Genomic DNA, 18,259 nt, shown 5'->3' with positions numbered 1-18,259 from the left:
CTATCTATCTATCTATCTATCTATCTATCTATCTATCTATCTATCTAGAAAGCCAGAGAGAGATAGAGAGAGAGAGAGAGAGAGCATCTGGAGGCACTGGGAAGGTGAGTTCATCCATGTGCCCTTTCCAGGAACAATAGCATCATCAGTTTGATTACTGAGCCTAGAGGAAGAGATAGGAAGATAGAAAACAGGAGGTTTAGCAGAGAGAGTGATTGCACTAAGATAGAAGTGGCTTCAGGGCATATGTCAATTTGTCTGAAGAGGATACCCAGATACATGTGAATCATGGTCTGACTTAGTGGTCTGGGACCATGTAGGTGGAGTGAGCTACTTGAATTTGTACTCCTCACCAGTTAAGACAGTTAGACCCAAGTATGGGAGTTTCAAATTTGAGTGAAATTACTTCCTCAGGGACAAGAAGAGTGTTTGTAGGCACAGGGAGGGAAAAGAGTCAGCAGATAACAAGAGATTAAAGAAAGAGCATGAGTTTGATGGAACGGGTCTGCTCCTAGTGGAGATATGAAGAGAATAAATGATACACATATAATAAAGAAAATAAATAGTATTGTTGTCATTGGCAAAGAAAAAAAGCATCCAACAACAAAGAGGGGATTTGAGATGTGAAATAAGGGAGGAGAGGGTGCTCAGGAAGGATGGTCTCAGTAAAGTAGGAGACAAGATATATTATTGAAAGGAAGGCAGGAGGAGGTGACTCTAAGTGCAAAGAAAAGATTTAGAACAACCACTATGGAGGATGTGAGTAAATGAGAGAAGAATCGAAAGATTGCTTTGAAAATTGGGCCCTGCTTAGTTTAGGTAAATAAATTAGTAATGAACCAAGCCTGTATGTTTATGTAATCTCCCTCTTAAGCATTTACTAGAATGTGAGTAGGAACAAAAAAGTCATATTGAGGAGGGGATGGGTTGGTGCTAGGCAAAGTGTAAATGAAAATAGGAAAAGGGGACAAGATACCATAGGGCATAAGACTGTGAAGTTAAAATATTAAACTAAAAATGAGACCAGAAAAGTGATTATGGACTGTGAGTAGAGGAAATAGTAGAGGGATCAGAGGTCATGGTGAGGATGAAGAATAATTTTTAGAAGAGTGTTTTAGGAGAGATGGAATATTAGGCAGCCATAATCAGAGTTCATGATAATAAAGGTAGCATATTTACTGTGAAACCTAAGTTGTGACCATCCCTATGGGTAGCTGAAGTGGAAAGAAGACATGGTCCATAGGAGTTGATAAAGTTAATTAACAAGGAAGTGAGGAATTTTGAGGAGACATTAACATGTGTATTAAAATACCCAAGTAGGGGGACAGGATTTAGAGTTTGAGAGAAAGGCTGTGATCTGTTTGAGAAAAGAGGGAGAATGATCTGGCGGTCAGTAGGTAACTACCACAAGTGTATGGACTTGGCAATTTAGATGCATCATAAAATGAACCTTAAAGCAGTTGCCTAGTGATGGTGGCAAAGGGACAGCTTGAAAATGGGAATGAGAAGGAAGGCATTTTTCTGTTCCTTTTGACTCAGTATGTTTGGGAGTCATGAGAGAAGGAAAACCCATTGTCTTCTAAAGGAACCAGATTTCTTCGAGTATAAGAAAATGGAAAGAGTGCAAGAAGAAAAGATGTGAAGGGAAGTTTATAAGAGAACAGGTGTTACAGAGGGCATGATGGAATAGTTGGGCAGAAGAGGATGGATATGTTAGGACTAAAGTGGATGGGGATTGAAAAGTGGTTGTAGGGAAAAAGAATGTTCCCCTTAATAGATTACATAATTAATTACAGTGTTTAAGGGAATAGGGTATATATATATATATATATATATATATATATATATATATGCAGCAAATGGAGAGGAGAAAGCAAAGAAAGAGAGAGGGTTGTCAGCCATAACATAGAGGAAATACCAATTAAATGAGAGTTCATCCTCCAAGATCTTGTGACAACAGACACGAGAGCGAGGTAGTATTGTCTCAAAAACAAGGGACAAAGAGGTTGAAACAGCAAGGTGATCAGGTTGGATACTTGGGTCAGTAAATATTGGTGATTAAGGCCCTAGAGGCCTGACTAGTTCTTTTTGCCTCACACCAAGATAATAAGTGATGATGCATTCCTAAAATATTTCCAGAATGTTGAGTGTGTTGTTGTTCAGTTGTTTCAGTTATGTCCAACTCTTTGTGACCCCATTTCAAGTTTTCTTGGTAAAGATACAGAAGTAGTTAGCCATTTCCTCCTTCAGCTTATTTTACAAATGAGGAAACTAAGGCAAACAGTGTTGAGTGACTTGCCCAGGATCACACACTTAGTAAGTCTTTGAGGTCAGATTTGAACTCAGAAAGATGAATTTTCCTGACTCTAGGCCCAGCACTCTATCTACTGTACCACTTAGCTCCCCCAATGTGGAGTGTATACATAGCTTATAATCTGGTTTTGTATCTAAGGTCCTTGTATTCTCCTAGGGCTTAGTAGAAAGGGGACTGGTATCTGAGACTGGTCCAGATGAGATCTTCGCATGAGTCTGATTCCAAAAACCCAAGACTTTGTTGTTTCCTCAGAGAGTTCAATGAAGTTGAACAAAATAGATAGGTTGTTTTTTGGGGGTTTTTTTGGGGGGAGTTTCTTTTTTTTTTTTTTTTTTTTTTTTACCAAAAGTAGTAGTTGGTTCTAGTACAAAGAAGTTTCCAAAGTCACTTTCTGAGGAAATCTTCTCCTAAGCCTAGTGACACAGGAAGGACTAGATACTAGTGGGACAAAAGTCCTTGTCCTAGTAAAAGTTCCCTCCTACCTGTGCTCTTGATGGGTGAAGGCCTTCTGGCTTTTCCACAAATAAGGCCCTCCATCTCTTACATACAGGTATTTTCTCTGGTGGACTCCCATGCCTGGAATGTTCTACCTCCTCCACTCTGATTACTGAACTCCCTGGCTTCCTTTAAGTCCCAACTCAAATCTTACTTTTACAGGAAGTAACCCTCTGCTTTCTCTCTTTTAATTAATTATTTGTTTAATTATTTATTATTTTTCCTGTACGTAGCTTGCCTTGTACATATATATTAGTATGTTGTCTCCCCTAGTAGATGTAGCTTCTTGAAGGCAGGGACTATCTTTTGCCTCTTTTTGTATCCTCAGAGCTTAGCACATAGTAGTCTGGCACACAGTAGGCACTTAATAAATTTTTATTGATTGATTGGTAGGAGACTGACAGAGTTGAAAAAGAAGGTCTTGCCTTGAAGCCAGGTTAGTGACTTTACACCTTATTCCACAGACTGTGAGAAGCAATTGGAGTATTTGTGTAAGGTGATCAGATAGAGCATCAAAAAGATTATAAGGGCCACAGTAGAGGCGGATAGACTGGGGAGGAGAGATAGCAAGCAAGAAGATAGTCCAGGAAGGAGGAAATAAGAGAGGACCAAGGAAAGCCACTTGAAGGATACCATCATTTAAGGAGAGGAATTAGGATGAGGAGCCAGAAGCAATAGGGAGAAAGAAGGAGCCAGAGGAGAACCATGAGAGTACATTATCACAGAAGCCAAAAGAAGAGAGAGGAATTAAGTAGGAGTAACTGGTTAGCCATATAAAATATTGCAGAGTGGTGAAGGAGGAAGAGGGGAGAAAAGTCATTGATTTCTTATTCTTTTCTAGCTACTAGGCTTAGAAATTGCTTATCTTGCCCTCTCTGGCTAACATTCCCATCTGTAGAATTAACATATTTTTTCCCTAAAACTTAAAGGAGTAGGGGGAATTTTGAAATTTTCCACTTGAGAACTGGTAGCCAATTCTGAATATCTTCAATACTTATGAATCTTTGTCTTTTAAGGATGGATTTGAATTTTGGAAATTACCAAAAGTCCTCTGCAACCCTAATGCAGATGAATGAGATTATTGACCATACTGAGTAGCAAAACTTTGTAATTGAAGATGTAGTGGAGCCATAATGTCCATCTTCCCTATTGGACTGCCTTGAATTGCAGCATCATACAATGGAAAGAACACTAGCTATGGAGTCAGAGGTTGTGGGTTCAAATCCCGCATCTGACACTACTTTCACCACCTTATGCATGTTACATAATCTCTCTGGGTCCATTTTTTCAACTGCAAAATGAAGTTGGATGGCCTCTGAGATCTCTTCTGCCTCCAGATCTATGTTTCCAAGTATAACAGACATTTGGATGTATGAGTTCTATTGTCTTTTGGGATGGAATCACAACTCAGACACTTTAATAGCTGGGAGGCCTTCAACAAGCTACTTAACTTGTTAGATCTTCACTTTCTTGATCTATAAAATGGGGATAAGGAAACCAGTTCTACATATGTCACAGCACCATTAGGAAGAAAGTGTTTTGCCAGAGTTAGCATGCTATGTAAATGTGAGCCATTACTCTATTATTTACAAATATTACTCTATTATTTATGTTCACACTTCTTATAAGATTGCTTGTTTTTTTGTCACTAGTTTTCTGAAGGCATGCTTGAAGAAAATCGCAGATGACTTTCTTTTGTTAAAGTGTTTTAAATTTTCCTTGTTTTAAATATAATAAAGAATGTGTTGCTGACATTTAAAATTAACCACACTCCCTTTCTAAGGCAGAATATCTAGCAGGTATTTAAATGATTTTAAACTATTAGGCACTGTTTGTATGTACAGGAATGCCCATGTACCTGAAAATGTCTATATACGTTCTTTGATTACATAAGAAGTCTGGGTTTCTCTCTGACAAGAAAATCAGGAAATAGAGCTAGTTCTGTAAATGCTTTGCAATTGATCAAAGCATTAGCCATACTGAGTGTCTCTTCAATTATGCTTCATAGTTTGAAGCACTGCAGCCACAAGGCCATTTACATAATTTCCTGTTTTCCAGGGTATTTCCTTCACATAGGTACAGTTACCAAGCATTTAGAAATGGAAAAAGCATGTGGGTGATATAATGGATATTCAAGAGCATTAGCAGTGAACCAAAGGGTCACTGATTTACAATGTAAAAATATAGGGGCTCCTGAGTGCCTTGCTTATACAGCAGAAGAGCAAATAATACATAGAAACATAATATGAGGTGAGGTATTCTTAAGTAAGAACCCACTTTTTTTTAAGAGTGATTTCTGGCAATGATAAAAGCAATAAATTAGTAATATGGGCTAAATCTAAGCACAAAACCATAAACATAGAACTATGCAAGACACCAAGGTCTTTAAGTTCCTGTTATGGTTTAGAAATATATAAATAGTGCTTGATATCATTCCTTTGGGAATTTGAGGAGGAGAGATATAGGTCATACTTTCAGGAATTTATCTTACAATTTACTGATACAAAAACAAAGGCTACAGCAAGGACATGACCCAGTCTATTTGGGACAGAGTCACCCAGATCTTTTTTGTCCTGATCCTGGAATATGTACTGGCATAGCTGAAGTTTAACTAGGTTAGATCTTCCAGGATGCTATGATGAACTAAGAGGTTCCTAAAAATTAGGGATTCCCAAATATTACTATACTCAGTAATAAACAGAGTGAGTCAGTGATCTTTGAAAATTCACCAATCTGGGGGCAGCTAGGTGGCGCAGTGGATAGAGCACCAGCCCTGGAGTCAGGAGGACCTGAGTTCAAATCTGGCCTCAGACCAAACACTCAACACTTATTAGCTGTGGGACCCTGGGCAAGTCACTTAACCCCAATTGCCTCACAAAAAAAGAAAGAAAGAAAGAAAGAAAATTCACCAATCAAGGATAAGCAAATACCTGGTTTATTTAAATACACCAATCATGGATAATCTAGACAAGGATAAACAGAAAGATTGGTATAATTCCTTTGGTACTAAATGCTTACAAATATGGACCTACTGGTTACTCAGCTCTTTCTTATATTTGCCTGTCTTTAGTCCTGTCATCAGGCAGCTAGGCAGTGCAGCGGATAGAGTCTGAGGTCTGTTGTCAGGAAGACTCATATTTGTGAGTTCAAATCTGGTCTCAGGTACCATGTGACCCTGGGCAAGTCACTTAAATTTGTTTGCTTCAGTTTCCTCATCTGTAAAAGGAGCTAGAGAAGGAAATGGAAAACCACTCCAGTAACTTTGCCAAGAAAACCCCAAATGGGGTCACAAAGATTTGGATTCAACTGAAAACAACTGAACGACAGCCCTGTCACATCTCTCAAATTCTCAATGATTTTTCAAAGACTACTGATGGCAATGGCTCTATTATCTCACCCACCAGTTCTTTCTATATCCTGGGAGTTAGTTCACCCAGAGCTGATGACTTGAGCTCATTGAGGACATATTTGTACTCTCATCATCTCACTATCTTGGACTTAAATTCCCTACTAATCATTTTTTCTTCTATCCTTCCAAGTTTGACTGATTTTCTCCTTGGGAGTGAAAATGAAAGGAAAATAAGTTGAGATGCTTTGCCTTGTTCATTTATTTGATCTCTTCATATCGTTCCTCCTGAGCAGTGACCATATCTCTTTTTTAAGTTTCTTGTTGTCATGTAAGTACCATGGTAACAAGGTTCCTATATTATCAATAGCATTTATCACTAGCTTTAGTTTCTTAGTTTTAATGCTCTTGATACTATCCTTTCAGGACCAAGCCACTGCTTTCTATTTTTTTCTCCATTTTTTGCCCTTACTTTGATCATCTATACATACCCTTAAAAAATTCTTACTTGGTCAGTGTATTCCCTATATTATTCTACTGCCTTTAAAAAAAGTATTCAGCTCTTTAAAAAGTTAAATACAAGTTTATTGATGCTTTTATATCTTTCCCAATGACTTCTCTTCCACACAGAACCCCAGCATTTATAGTCCATTACTTCCTTTTTTGAGAAGAGCAGAGTATGTTTTATCCTCAGTCCTCTGAAGTCATGATGTGGCATTGCCTTGATCAGAGTTCTGGTACCTTTCAAATTTGTTTTCTTTTACTTTGTTGTCATTGTGCAAATTGTTCTCTTGGTTCTGTTTACTTTGAGATCCATCAGTTCATGTGAATCTTCACAATTTCTCTAAATTTTTTAATTTTTATCATTTCTTATGGCTCTATAATACTCCCTTATATCAAATATACACCAAATTTGTTTAGCTGTTCACAAATCAATGCACACTTATTTTGTTCCAGGTTTTTGCTGTCAAAAAAAAGTAATGCATAAATATTTTTGTGCATATGGGATATTTTCTCTGTCTATATTGTCACTGAATTAAAGGTTATTTTCAGTTTAATAAATTGTCTTGTACAATTCCAAATTGCTTTCTAGAACTACTGGGCAAATTCATAGATGCAGCCTCACAGCCAACACCAGTGCTTTAGTGGGCCTGATATTCCACAATCTTTTTAATATTTACCATTTTCCTTTGCTTTATTGTATTTGTTAATCTAATAGGTTTAAATTGAAACCTGAATGATTTAATTTATATTTATACTTTTAATATTAGTGAACTGGAACATTTTTTCATATGATTATTGACCTTTAGTATTTATTCTTGTGAAAGCTGTTGATATTTTTATCATATGGATAGATCGTGATCTCTGTTCCTAGAGGGGACTTCTGAATTGATGAGATCATAGGTCCATTGTATTTGAGTATTATTTCATTATTTTCAATGCCTTAAAGTCTAATGTAGTTTCCTTGTTTATGTCTTTTATACCTGTATATGTTTACTGTTGGCTTGTCTGAGATGATAATAGTCATTCATTTTTTTTAAAGATCTCCTAAGGCATAACATATGAGAGACAACTAATTTTAATTCTATATGAATTTTTATGTTTTAATGGTTATGGTGGCCAGATTTGTTTTCTTTTCTATCACGCCCTATTATAATGTTTCCTTTCATGGATTCCTTGGTACATTATGTCCCTGCCTGGCAATTTGTGATGTTTTCTTTGATTTGGAATTTGGAAGGTATTTGAGAATCTTATTTATTGATATACTAAATTTAAGTTTTCTTTCTGGCATTATGCTATAAATTCTGTTTTCAAATTAGTCATTCTAATAGTCCAAGGAAATTTTCTTTAATTTCTTGAAGCATGATATCAAAGATATGTCCAATAGTAGAAAGCAAAACTCTCAAGAACAATGAGAAGTCCGTGTAGCACTGGTAGAGTTGAAAACTCTGGTGAAGCTCTCTAGGAGTAGTATTTCTTTTGGAATCTTAGCTCTTTCTCAGGCATCAATATGCCTAGCCTAAAGTGCATCTAAAGTTCTAGCAGCACTTTTGACTCCTTGGTCACAATACCAGAAGCCACTGCTGCCATCATTATTTTTAAAGAAATGACTTTATTCTGTAGAAGCCCAATACATGCATGCCTTGTTTCTACCAATCTCTGTTCTCTACCAAGCATTACTTGTTCCTCGGACCAATAGCAAAATGGGAAAGTAAGTCTTATTCTAATTTTCTCTTTCTCTTTTATATATGCCTACTTCAAACATGAGATAAATGTGAATAAAACATGAACAAAGGCATGGAGACAGGGGGGAACTGGGTAAGGTCATGGAATTGGAGAGGATTCCATTTGGCATAGAACCAGGAATATATGAAAGGGAGTCATATGACATAAGTGTAGGTATGTAAGTTGCAACCAAATGTTTGAGGTCTTGAAAGCCAAGGTTAGGGGTTTAAACCCTTATTTGTTGAGACATGGGAAGCCATTGATGATTTTTGAGTACAGCAGGAACGTGATCATGGTCACATATTAAGATTATTTATATAATAACATTAATGGTGAAATAGAGAACACACAGTCTATTTTCCAAATTGTGAGTCAAAAAAATTACAAAAGTTAATTTTAACTGTCCAATTTTAGAAGCCTGATACAAAGAATTCATTGAAATTGTAATAAGAGTTAGTAGAGAGAGATTTATAGGATATCTTTGTTTTATTTCCCTTATAGGAAAATCTCTATAACTTTTAAAAATATATATATATTCTTACCAATATAGGGAACATGGCCCTGTGAAATGTGGGATTTAGTACTATGAGTATTAAGTTTCTGTTTAGATTGTATTCTCTTTGACTGCAAGCAATCTTTGCCCTTCCAGTAAAATGCTGGTTGACTTTAGTTACCATTCATTGACTATGGGAATTCTCTGCTTAGTCTCAAAATGCTTTCAAAAATCTAATTTATACTTCTGCATGATGTACAAGGGAAAAACAACTGAGCTTATTGATTGTTTGAGTGAGGAAGTTTTCTGCTGCATCTTTTAAACATAGGCCTGTGTTTTAAATTTCATATAGGATCACTTACAGTTTTTTTTAAATAGCATTTTATTTTTTTCCCAATTACATGTCAAGACAATTTTTAGCATTCATTTTTACAAGATTTTGAGTTCTAATTTTTTTCTCCCTCCCTCTCTCCCCTCTTCCCAAAATGGTAGGTAATTTGATATAGGTTATACATGTAAAACATATTTCCACATTAGTCACAATTGTGAAGGAAGAAATAGATCAAAAGGAAAAAAAACTCACAAAAAAGAATGAAGTAAGTGAAAAAAATATGCTTCAATCTGCATTGAGTTCATCAATTCTTTATCTGGATGTGGATAGCATTTTCCTTTGTGATCCCTTTGTACTTGTCTTAGATAATTGTGTTGCTAAGAAAAGCTGAGTCATTCATGGTTGATCATCACACAATGTTGTTGATATGATATACAATGTTTTCCTGGTTCTGCTCATTTCACTTTGGATCAGTTCATAGGAGTCTTTCCAGGTTTTTTTTTAAAATCTGCTTATTCATTGTTTTTTATTGTACAATAGTATTTCATTACATTCATTCCATTATAGTTAATTTATAGATCTATTAAGGCAATTTTCATTTTCCCCTACAACAAGTACATTGTGCACTAAGATGTATGGATCCCTTGACTTTAATAAAAGTGAACCCCGCCATACATATTTCTTGTGTGCTCATGTTACTCTATTCTCAGAAATATTCACATTTTCATTGTCCTATACTACAGAAGGGCACATCTTTGTGTAACTTTGTTATAATTTGATCAAGAAGTGGTCTTACCTGTTGAATAGGGTTTGAATACTCTTCTAAATAATTCATAGGATCATATATTTAGAGCAGAAAGGGACATTAGCACTCATAACCCAACCCCAATCTTTTACAAATAAGGAACTAAGGCCCTGAAAAATTACGTCCAAGGTTACATAGGCGAGAGCCAGGAAATGAACTCAGGTCCTTTGATACCAAATCCAGCATTCTTTCCACTGTGACACACAGCCTCTTGCATTTATTATAATATTGTTAATAAAAGTTACCTTAGAATAATATTTTGCCCATTTCCAATTCTATGACAAAGAATCAGTCCTTAGGTAGATCTCTACAAAAAAAAGTGTGTGTGTGTGTGTGTGTGTGTGTGTGTGTGTGTGTGTGTTTAAGGCTTTCTTGCATGTGCTTAAAAAATGAAGAAATGAGGAAAGTATGTTTTATGTTTTATATATGTTCAAAAGCATTCAAAAGTTTTTTTCCCCCTAGGAAATTCTCTAGACTATCCACAAAAAGAAATTAACCTCTTTTTTATTTGTCCAGCATGCATCTCAAAGAGGAGTAATGACATCAAGAGGGTGATGTCTTGACTTGCAAGTAAATTGAATTTAAGTGAGGCAGGGCTGTGCAAAGTCTTCAGCCTCACTCTGTCTTCCAGAGTCATCTGAGTCCAGTGGCAACACATAGGTCAAAACAAATTGCAATGTCTACTGCCCAGCATGCATATGTTCATGCTAGAAAACGCAATAAACAATATAAAACTCATTTATTTAATTTTATTTGTGTTACTTCAGAGGAAAGGACCTGTTAGTGTAATTTGGGGTGACTCGTAATTTTTTTTTTAATGCTTGCTCTATATCAACACTATTTCTATGGAATCAAATATAGAAGGCATATCATGGAAGTTTAAACATATATCTTAAAAGCTATTTTCTCTAATACTAAACATGGATTTACATGATAGCAAACACATGCACAAGAATAAATCAGAACATGACAGCTTGGGTGTCAAGACTGATAGAAATGAAGCCACAGAAATGGCTCTGGCCCTGGCTAGCCTCTCCCCACTCCCTATGTTTCCCATGTGGTTTCAAAATTGTTTATTTATGCCATTTTGAAGATGTTTTCCAGACCAATCTCTTGGTTAGCTATTAATGAGTCACATTCCTATTCTGTCTTATCTTTAGCAAATTCTCTAACTCCACCTAACAAAGACACAAGGGAGGGAAATGAGGGCTAAAAGTTTGGAAGCACTTAGCTCATATCAACATGAAACTAATGTTGGCAAAATGTGCCTTTCTGTGATCATGATAAATACTCTTCAAATGACATCATTTTTGTTCTAATACTTCTATCCAATTAAAAGAAAACTTTTAGTTATCTCTACTAATATGTTACTTATGACAAATCTCAAATCATTTTCTGCTGATTAATATAATGTGGCTTGCCTTAAAAAATATTAACTATCCATATCAATGATATTCACTGATTAATCAAAGCACTGAAGCATATATGGGATGGGAAGGAATGCTTAGGTCTATGGAAAGTAGGAGGCAGTTGTATAGGAGGACCAGTTCTAAAATTACATGATTCTATTATTATAACCCAACTTGAAACCAAATATAATTTGTTTAGACAAAGATCTATCAAATATACATATATAGATATATACATATATATGAGATGATATATGTTGAGTACATGCAAGCTAAATGAACAAGTCAGGCACAGAGCAAGAAAAGGTTTCAATAAACTAGTTATTAGGATTTATATGGTACAAGTGGAGATCAATAGAACATATCACAACCAAAATAAAAGGAAACAAAACAACAGGAAAATCCATTAGACAAAAGTCAGTCCACAATAAATTGACTTTAAAGGATATGAAAAATAGTTCTTCAGTCAACAAGCATTTATTAAGCACTTACTGTGTGCCAGACACTATATTAAGCTATGGGGATACAAAAAAAGAAGAAGATAGCCCATGCTCTCAAGTAGCTGAAAGTCTGATGTGAGGCAGGGTAGACAACACACAAACAAGAAAATTCAGACTAAATTGGACATAACCCTGACTGGCAGCTTTAGCATTAAGGGAGATCAGGAAAGTCTTCTTGTAAAAAGTTAGATTTTAGGTGAGATGGAAAAAGTCAGAGAAATCAGAAGGTGGAAATGAGGAGGGGAAGAGAATTCCAAGCATGAGATAGAGCCAGTGAAAATGCATGGAGTCAGAAGATGGTACATCTTGTTTGAGGAACAGTAAAGAGACAAGTATCACTGAATCACAGGGCACATGGATGGGAGAGGGGGGACTAAGGTGTAAGAATAATAGAAAAGAAAAGTAAGAAGGAGTCAGACTATGAAAGGTTTTGAATATCAGAGGGTTTTAGATTTTATCCTGAAAGCAAGAGGGAGCCATTGGACTTTATTGAATAGGGTGTTATAGGATGGCTAGAAGCAGTGGTCATATAGTCAGACCTGTGCTTTTAGAAAGATAAATTTAATAGCTGAGTGGAGGATAGACTGGAGCAGGGAGAGATATGAGGCAAGAAAACCAATCAGCACCCTATTATAATAGTCCAGGCATGAAGTGATGAGGGTCTGCACCAGTGTGGTGGCAGTGTCCAAGGACAAAAGGAGGCATATAAAAGAAGTAGTATAAAGGTAAAATTGACAAGACTTGGCAACAGATTGGATTGGAGGTGGGGAGGGAGGGAAGAGGAAATAGTGAGGAATTAAGGATGATACCTAAGTTTCAAGTCTGAATTCCTAAGAGGATAGTGGTATCCTGGATAGTAATAGGGAAGTTTGCAAAGGGGAGAGTTTGGGAGGAAATATAATAAATTCAGTGTCAGACTTGAAGAAAACTGAAAAAAATTAGATTTGGTGATTAAGAGACCATTGTTAACTTTGGAAACAGCAGTTTCCACTGAATGTTTGAAGGCAGATTGAATAAGGTTTAGAAAAGAGTAAGAGGAGAAGAAGTGGAAATACCAAGTATTAAACACTTTCTCAAGGATTTTACTAATAAAAGGGAGTAGAGATATAGTATGATAGCTAGTAAAGATGATATGATCAAGTGAGGGTTATTATTTTCAGGATTGGAAAGATATGGACTTTTTTTCAGATAGTGGGAATGTTAGAAGGTACAATCTGATGGAAGAGATGTAGGTTTGGCCTCGGCAAAGAGAAGTTCCTAGCTCCATATCCTAAAGGCATCAAAGAAAGAGAAAAGAACCCATATGTACAAAAATATTTATAGCAGTTCTTTTCATAATGGAAAAAAACTAGAAACTACCATTAATTAGAAATGAAAATAAATGACAATATATGAATGTGATAAGATGCTACAGTGCTATAAGAAATTATAAAAGAGATGATTTCAAAGAAACCTTGGAAGACCTATATGAAATGATGCAGAGTGAAGTAAGACAGGAGAAAATGTATGTAATGACAACAATATCGTAAAAACAAACAACTTTGAACACCTTAACAACAATTCAATTGAACAACCATAATTCCAAAGGATTGATGAGGGTGCCTTTTCCTGATACGGAGAAGGCTCCGTGAGTGAGAATGGGTAAGGAAGAAGGTAGAAAAGATTATTTAGGCTGGACTGCGATAGAGAATATACAAGATGGAAGCCAAGAAGTGAATGGGATTATCTTGGCCCAGCACTGGTAATAATACCCAGAGTCATGGTCCCAAAGAAGCCAAGAGAAGTCTTGTTCCAGAGGGATGGCCCCACACTGGCTCTATTATGTTGGGTTGGACTAAAGGGCTAATGAAGTCCTTCCCAACTCTCGAATTTGAAAAAGTTATGTAATCGTTAAAGGTAAAGGACCTCTCTAATTCAAGGTTGTAAGAGAGAAGTGGAAAGAATACATATCAATAGCTAACTAATGTCTATTGCATAGTTTAAAAAAAATCCATTTATTAAAAATCTCCTTTGTGCAAAATATCGAGAATTGTAAGATAAAAATTTAAACAATGATTTACCTTAGTGCATTTACATAATGCAAGGGAACACAAAATGTACACAAATGAGTAAGCAAAAAGCTTATTAAATAGAAAGTGATTTCATATGGGCAGAGAATATTAATTACTGTGCATGGGTGAGGGAAAAACAGAAATGTCTCAAGTGAGAATTGATACCTGAGCTGAGCGTTGAAAGAAGTCAGAGAGTTCAGGGGTGGGGAACCTGCAGCCTTGAGGCCACATGTGGCCCTCTAGATCCTCAAGTGTGGCCCTTTGAATTCAGACTGAATTGAGGATCTAGAGGGCCACATGTGGCCTTGAGGCTGCCCACCCCTGGAGGGCAAAGTGAGGAAAAAGAACATTTCCAATATGGAAAGGTTATGTAAAAGCATTGGGGAGAAATGACATGTGCTCCATAAGGAATAACAAGTTGGTCAGTTTGATTGGAAAAAATGCTGCATGAAGCCGAGTAACATACCTGGAAAGGTAATCTGGAACTGAATTGTTTGGGCTTTAAATGCCAAACAGAGAAGTTTGTATTTTATCTTAACAACAGTAGAGAGTCACTAAAGAGTTCTGAGCAGGGGTAATGGTGCAGTCATACCCATGCTTTAGGAATATCAGTTTGACCCCTCTGTGGAAAATGGATTAGAGATAAAAGAGATTGGAAGCAGGGGACCCAACCAGGAGGCTATTGCAGTAGACTAGATTAGAGGGTATTAATGCCTGGACTAGAGTTGTGGCACAGGATAGAGAAGAAATAAGGACAAATAAACATTTTTCAAGATGCCACCATTTTTTAAAAAAAACGTTAATCTGGGTAAAATTATAATTATATTGACAAACATCTTTATTTCATTTTACCTTTAATTCCTATAACTATGTAATCCTATATAAGGGCACATAATAGATTTTCCTTTAGTTTATAGACACTATAATAACTAGTTCTATTTGGAAGGGTTATCAATGGAGAGGCAAAGTTGAGGTATTTTAATGAGACCATAACTTCTTATTTGAAGGATCTATGATCCTTCCTAATACAGCAATTGCTGTATATTGCTATCAAGATCTCTCTAGAATTTTGGAACAGAACAAAACAAAAAGATTAAAAAAGAAAAGGAGTGGGGAAAGAGGCCATTCTCTAGCTGATTCTCATCTTTATTGGCCAGCACAATATCCAACCTTTTAATCAGAAATTAATGTACAACAGCTTAGGCCCATCATTTCGTTCTAAATAGGTAAGAAACAATTAAAGTCCCAAACAAAGTTAACCACTTCAACAGCTCAACAAATTAATCAGGGGAATCCTCTGACTAGCTTCTTACATAAAATAAATTCTATAGTAGTTCAGACAGAGAAGAAGTATATCCCCTCTGTGCTGAAAAGGAAGACTTAATTTAGGAAGTGAGATTTAATTTGTGCCTTGAAGGATAAGTATGATTTTGATAAATAGAGATAATTGGGAGTTTATTTCTGGTGGAATGAACAGAAGAACAGAAGTGTGAAGGCAGGTAGATACTTTATGTTTTCAGGTCATAAAGGGTATGCCAATTTGGCTGAATTCATGAAGGAAAAAAAAAGTGGGAAATAAGACTGGAGAGGTTGGTTTGAGATAGATTGGGTAGCTTTAATACCAGGTTTAAGATTTTTTGAAATCATTTAGTAGTGAATGGAGAGTCATAGAAGGTTAGGTTTTTTGAAGAGGGGATTGAGCATTGTTGCAGAGTGATCAATCTTCTCGTATATTCTGTCATACAGAATGATAAGAACAGGAAAAGACCAGAAATCAGGAGACAGTACTATATACACATGTGCAAACATACACCTATATACATATGCTTGTACATATATGTATGATAGGATCATATGATCACAAATATAAAGGGGAAGATAAATTAAAGGTCACTTATTTCAGATCTCTCATTTAATAGATGAGTACTTGTCAATAAAAAAAACTACACGTAAAAAAATCCATACTTTAGACTGTCACTCCATTCCCCTCGTACAAATTAAAGTGAACTTACTTATTTGAAATATATACCTATGTATATACATGCATGTGCACACACAAGCACACACATAATCACACACATACACTCACACACACACACACAGTCACTTCTACTCATGAAAACCATCTCCTTCCCCAAGTTCTTCCTTTCCCAGTCTCCTTTCTCTCCCCCTTAAACAAACAACATTTGCTTGCTTCTGTGAGTGTAATTACAATGAATGGGCACATGCTATGAGTGTAACTCTGCCACTGTTGCACAAACCAACTGACTGAGCAAACCCAAAGGGACAAGATGGGGCTTCCTTTTGGCTAAACAAACACTCTGTGTGTGTGTGTGTGTGTGTGTGTGAACTTGAAATTACCTATACCAATGAAATCACAAATCTAATCTTTAGACTATAAGTAGCACATTCACATTGCATTTTAGAATTTACATCGAACCCTTATGTAATCATATTTGCATGCATACAATATCTTTAAATATCACACTAACTGGTTCATTTGGTTGGAAATATACATTTGCCAATCATTCAGTCAGTGTTCCTTCAACAGTCACTCCATGCGAAGCATTGTGTTAGATGCTGTGGGAAGTAGCATGAGGTATTAAGATACCTTCTTCAAGAAGTGTGTGAAGTGGTTGAGCATGTTATCTCTATCGCAACTATTTACATGCCACCTTATTCACTTTTTTCATCAGAAACATTTTGAACAGTTATAATTGAGTGCATATGATCTCCGGAAATGATCCAAAATAACAAGATTTGCTTTGATAAATTTCACCGTACTTGTCTGCATGATCCATACAATCACCACAACCTTGAACTCTCATGGACTGTGATTATAGTCCAGGCCACGTGTAGAACAAGGAAGTATTTGTTTGAGGTGATCGGGGATGATGAAGGCTAATTTCCGCATTGAAATAACTTTTTCACTATGTACTGAGATAGTTAAACATGTAAAATCCATCTGGTGATTTTTATCACATGGCCACAACTGGAGTGAGTATAAGTAACCATATACAGATATTGGTGTTCTCTTAATCAATTTCCTTATTGAAGGATGAGGAAAAAAGCAGGTGTGAGTTACTAAGAAAGCATCATGAATACAGTGCTGGCCATGGGGCTTGAGAGATCTGAATTCAGATCCCCATTTCACACACTTACTAGTTGTGTCTCTTAGCCAGTGAGTAAACCTTTCTGAACCTTCATTTTTCGTAAGGATAATAATACCTCGAAGGGTTGTGACATTTAGATGAGATGTTGCTATAAAGTGTTACATTGGCTATTGCTTTTTCTTGAAAGTTGAATATAGTTATTTTAGGCCTCCTAAGTGTTTGATAATGACATGTGAGGTTGAGGGATCACATCTCCACTTTTTATAGGAGAGGCAGAGGAATCATGAGGTATCAGCCCCACTTTAAAATAGCTTGGCCTTGTTCCCTCCCTCCCAACTTGCCATTCATTCTATATTCTCTCTTTCTTTTTTTTTTCATTCCACAGGGTTGTATGAAAACTTTCCAACCAATGCAGAACCAGAATGCTGTGATGTCAGATGGGGACTATTATCAGATAATGAATCCAAAGGGACTACAAATATAAATGAATCATGTCACAGGACATCGCTCACAGTTTCATCAGCATCAAGACTGTGCAACAGCAGGCTCAAACTGTGTGTGCTTGTATTGATTCTCTTGCATACAGTGCTAACAGCGTCAGCAGCACAGAACACAACAGGACTGGGCTTTGGCAGCATTACCACGTTGGACGACAATTCGACTAACGAGGAGTAAAGGAAAAGAGAGGTCATGACAGACGCTCAACAGGCCCATGTGAAATGAATAACTGCAGTAAAATGTAACAGGAACTGGGTGCTTTTACCCTTAAATCACTTATTGCAAGGCCTTTGGGGTAAAATTTAAAAGATGGGCCAGAATCCAACTAACAAGGACACAAACACAGCTTTTTATTGACTAAAAGGCTGTATGGTGATTTAAATTTCTCACACCATTTTATACACTGTGTTTTAATGTTTGGAGTTTGGTTTTATCTTTTGTTTGTTTGGGTTTTTTTTTTTTTGGTTTGTTTTTCCTTTTTGTTGGTCTGTTTCTTGCACTTGTTAATACAGGATCTTTATTTTTTGGGATGGTTTCTCAAAGCTAAACTAAGTCTTTTCACTGTCTATATATTTCTAGTCATTGTGTGTGTTCATCTGATAGTTCTGTCTTTTATGTCCTGTCAGTTTCTATTAGAGGAATGGTTGCTATGACTTCCTGGCATAGCAAAAAAACAAA

The 18,259-nt window shown here is 36.3% G+C and overlaps 1 protein-coding gene across 1 annotated transcript in view; it reads left to right on the top strand.

Moving 5' to 3' along the window:
* Positions 1-18,019, top strand: part of LOC114046320 (transmembrane protein FAM155A-like) — a 726,009-nt gene extending 707,990 nt beyond the window's left edge. The window contains exon 3 of the mRNA XM_027866621.1: positions 17,469-18,019. Within this exon, the coding sequence (XP_027722422.1) occupies positions 17,469-17,758 (290 nt within the window). The 3' untranslated portion in view covers positions 17,759-18,019. The remainder of the gene's footprint in view (positions 1-17,468) is intronic.
* Positions 18,020-18,259: the final 240 nt, after the last annotated feature.

Source organism: Vombatus ursinus, unplaced genomic scaffold (genome assembly GCF_900497805.2).
Source record: "Vombatus ursinus unplaced genomic scaffold, bare-nosed wombat genome assembly UNPS02014781.1, whole genome shotgun sequence".
Taxonomy (NCBI): Eukaryota; Metazoa; Chordata; class Mammalia; order Diprotodontia; family Vombatidae; genus Vombatus; species Vombatus ursinus.
The sequence above is the reverse complement of the archived record's forward strand: the minus strand, read 5'-3'. Positions and strand labels throughout refer to the sequence as shown.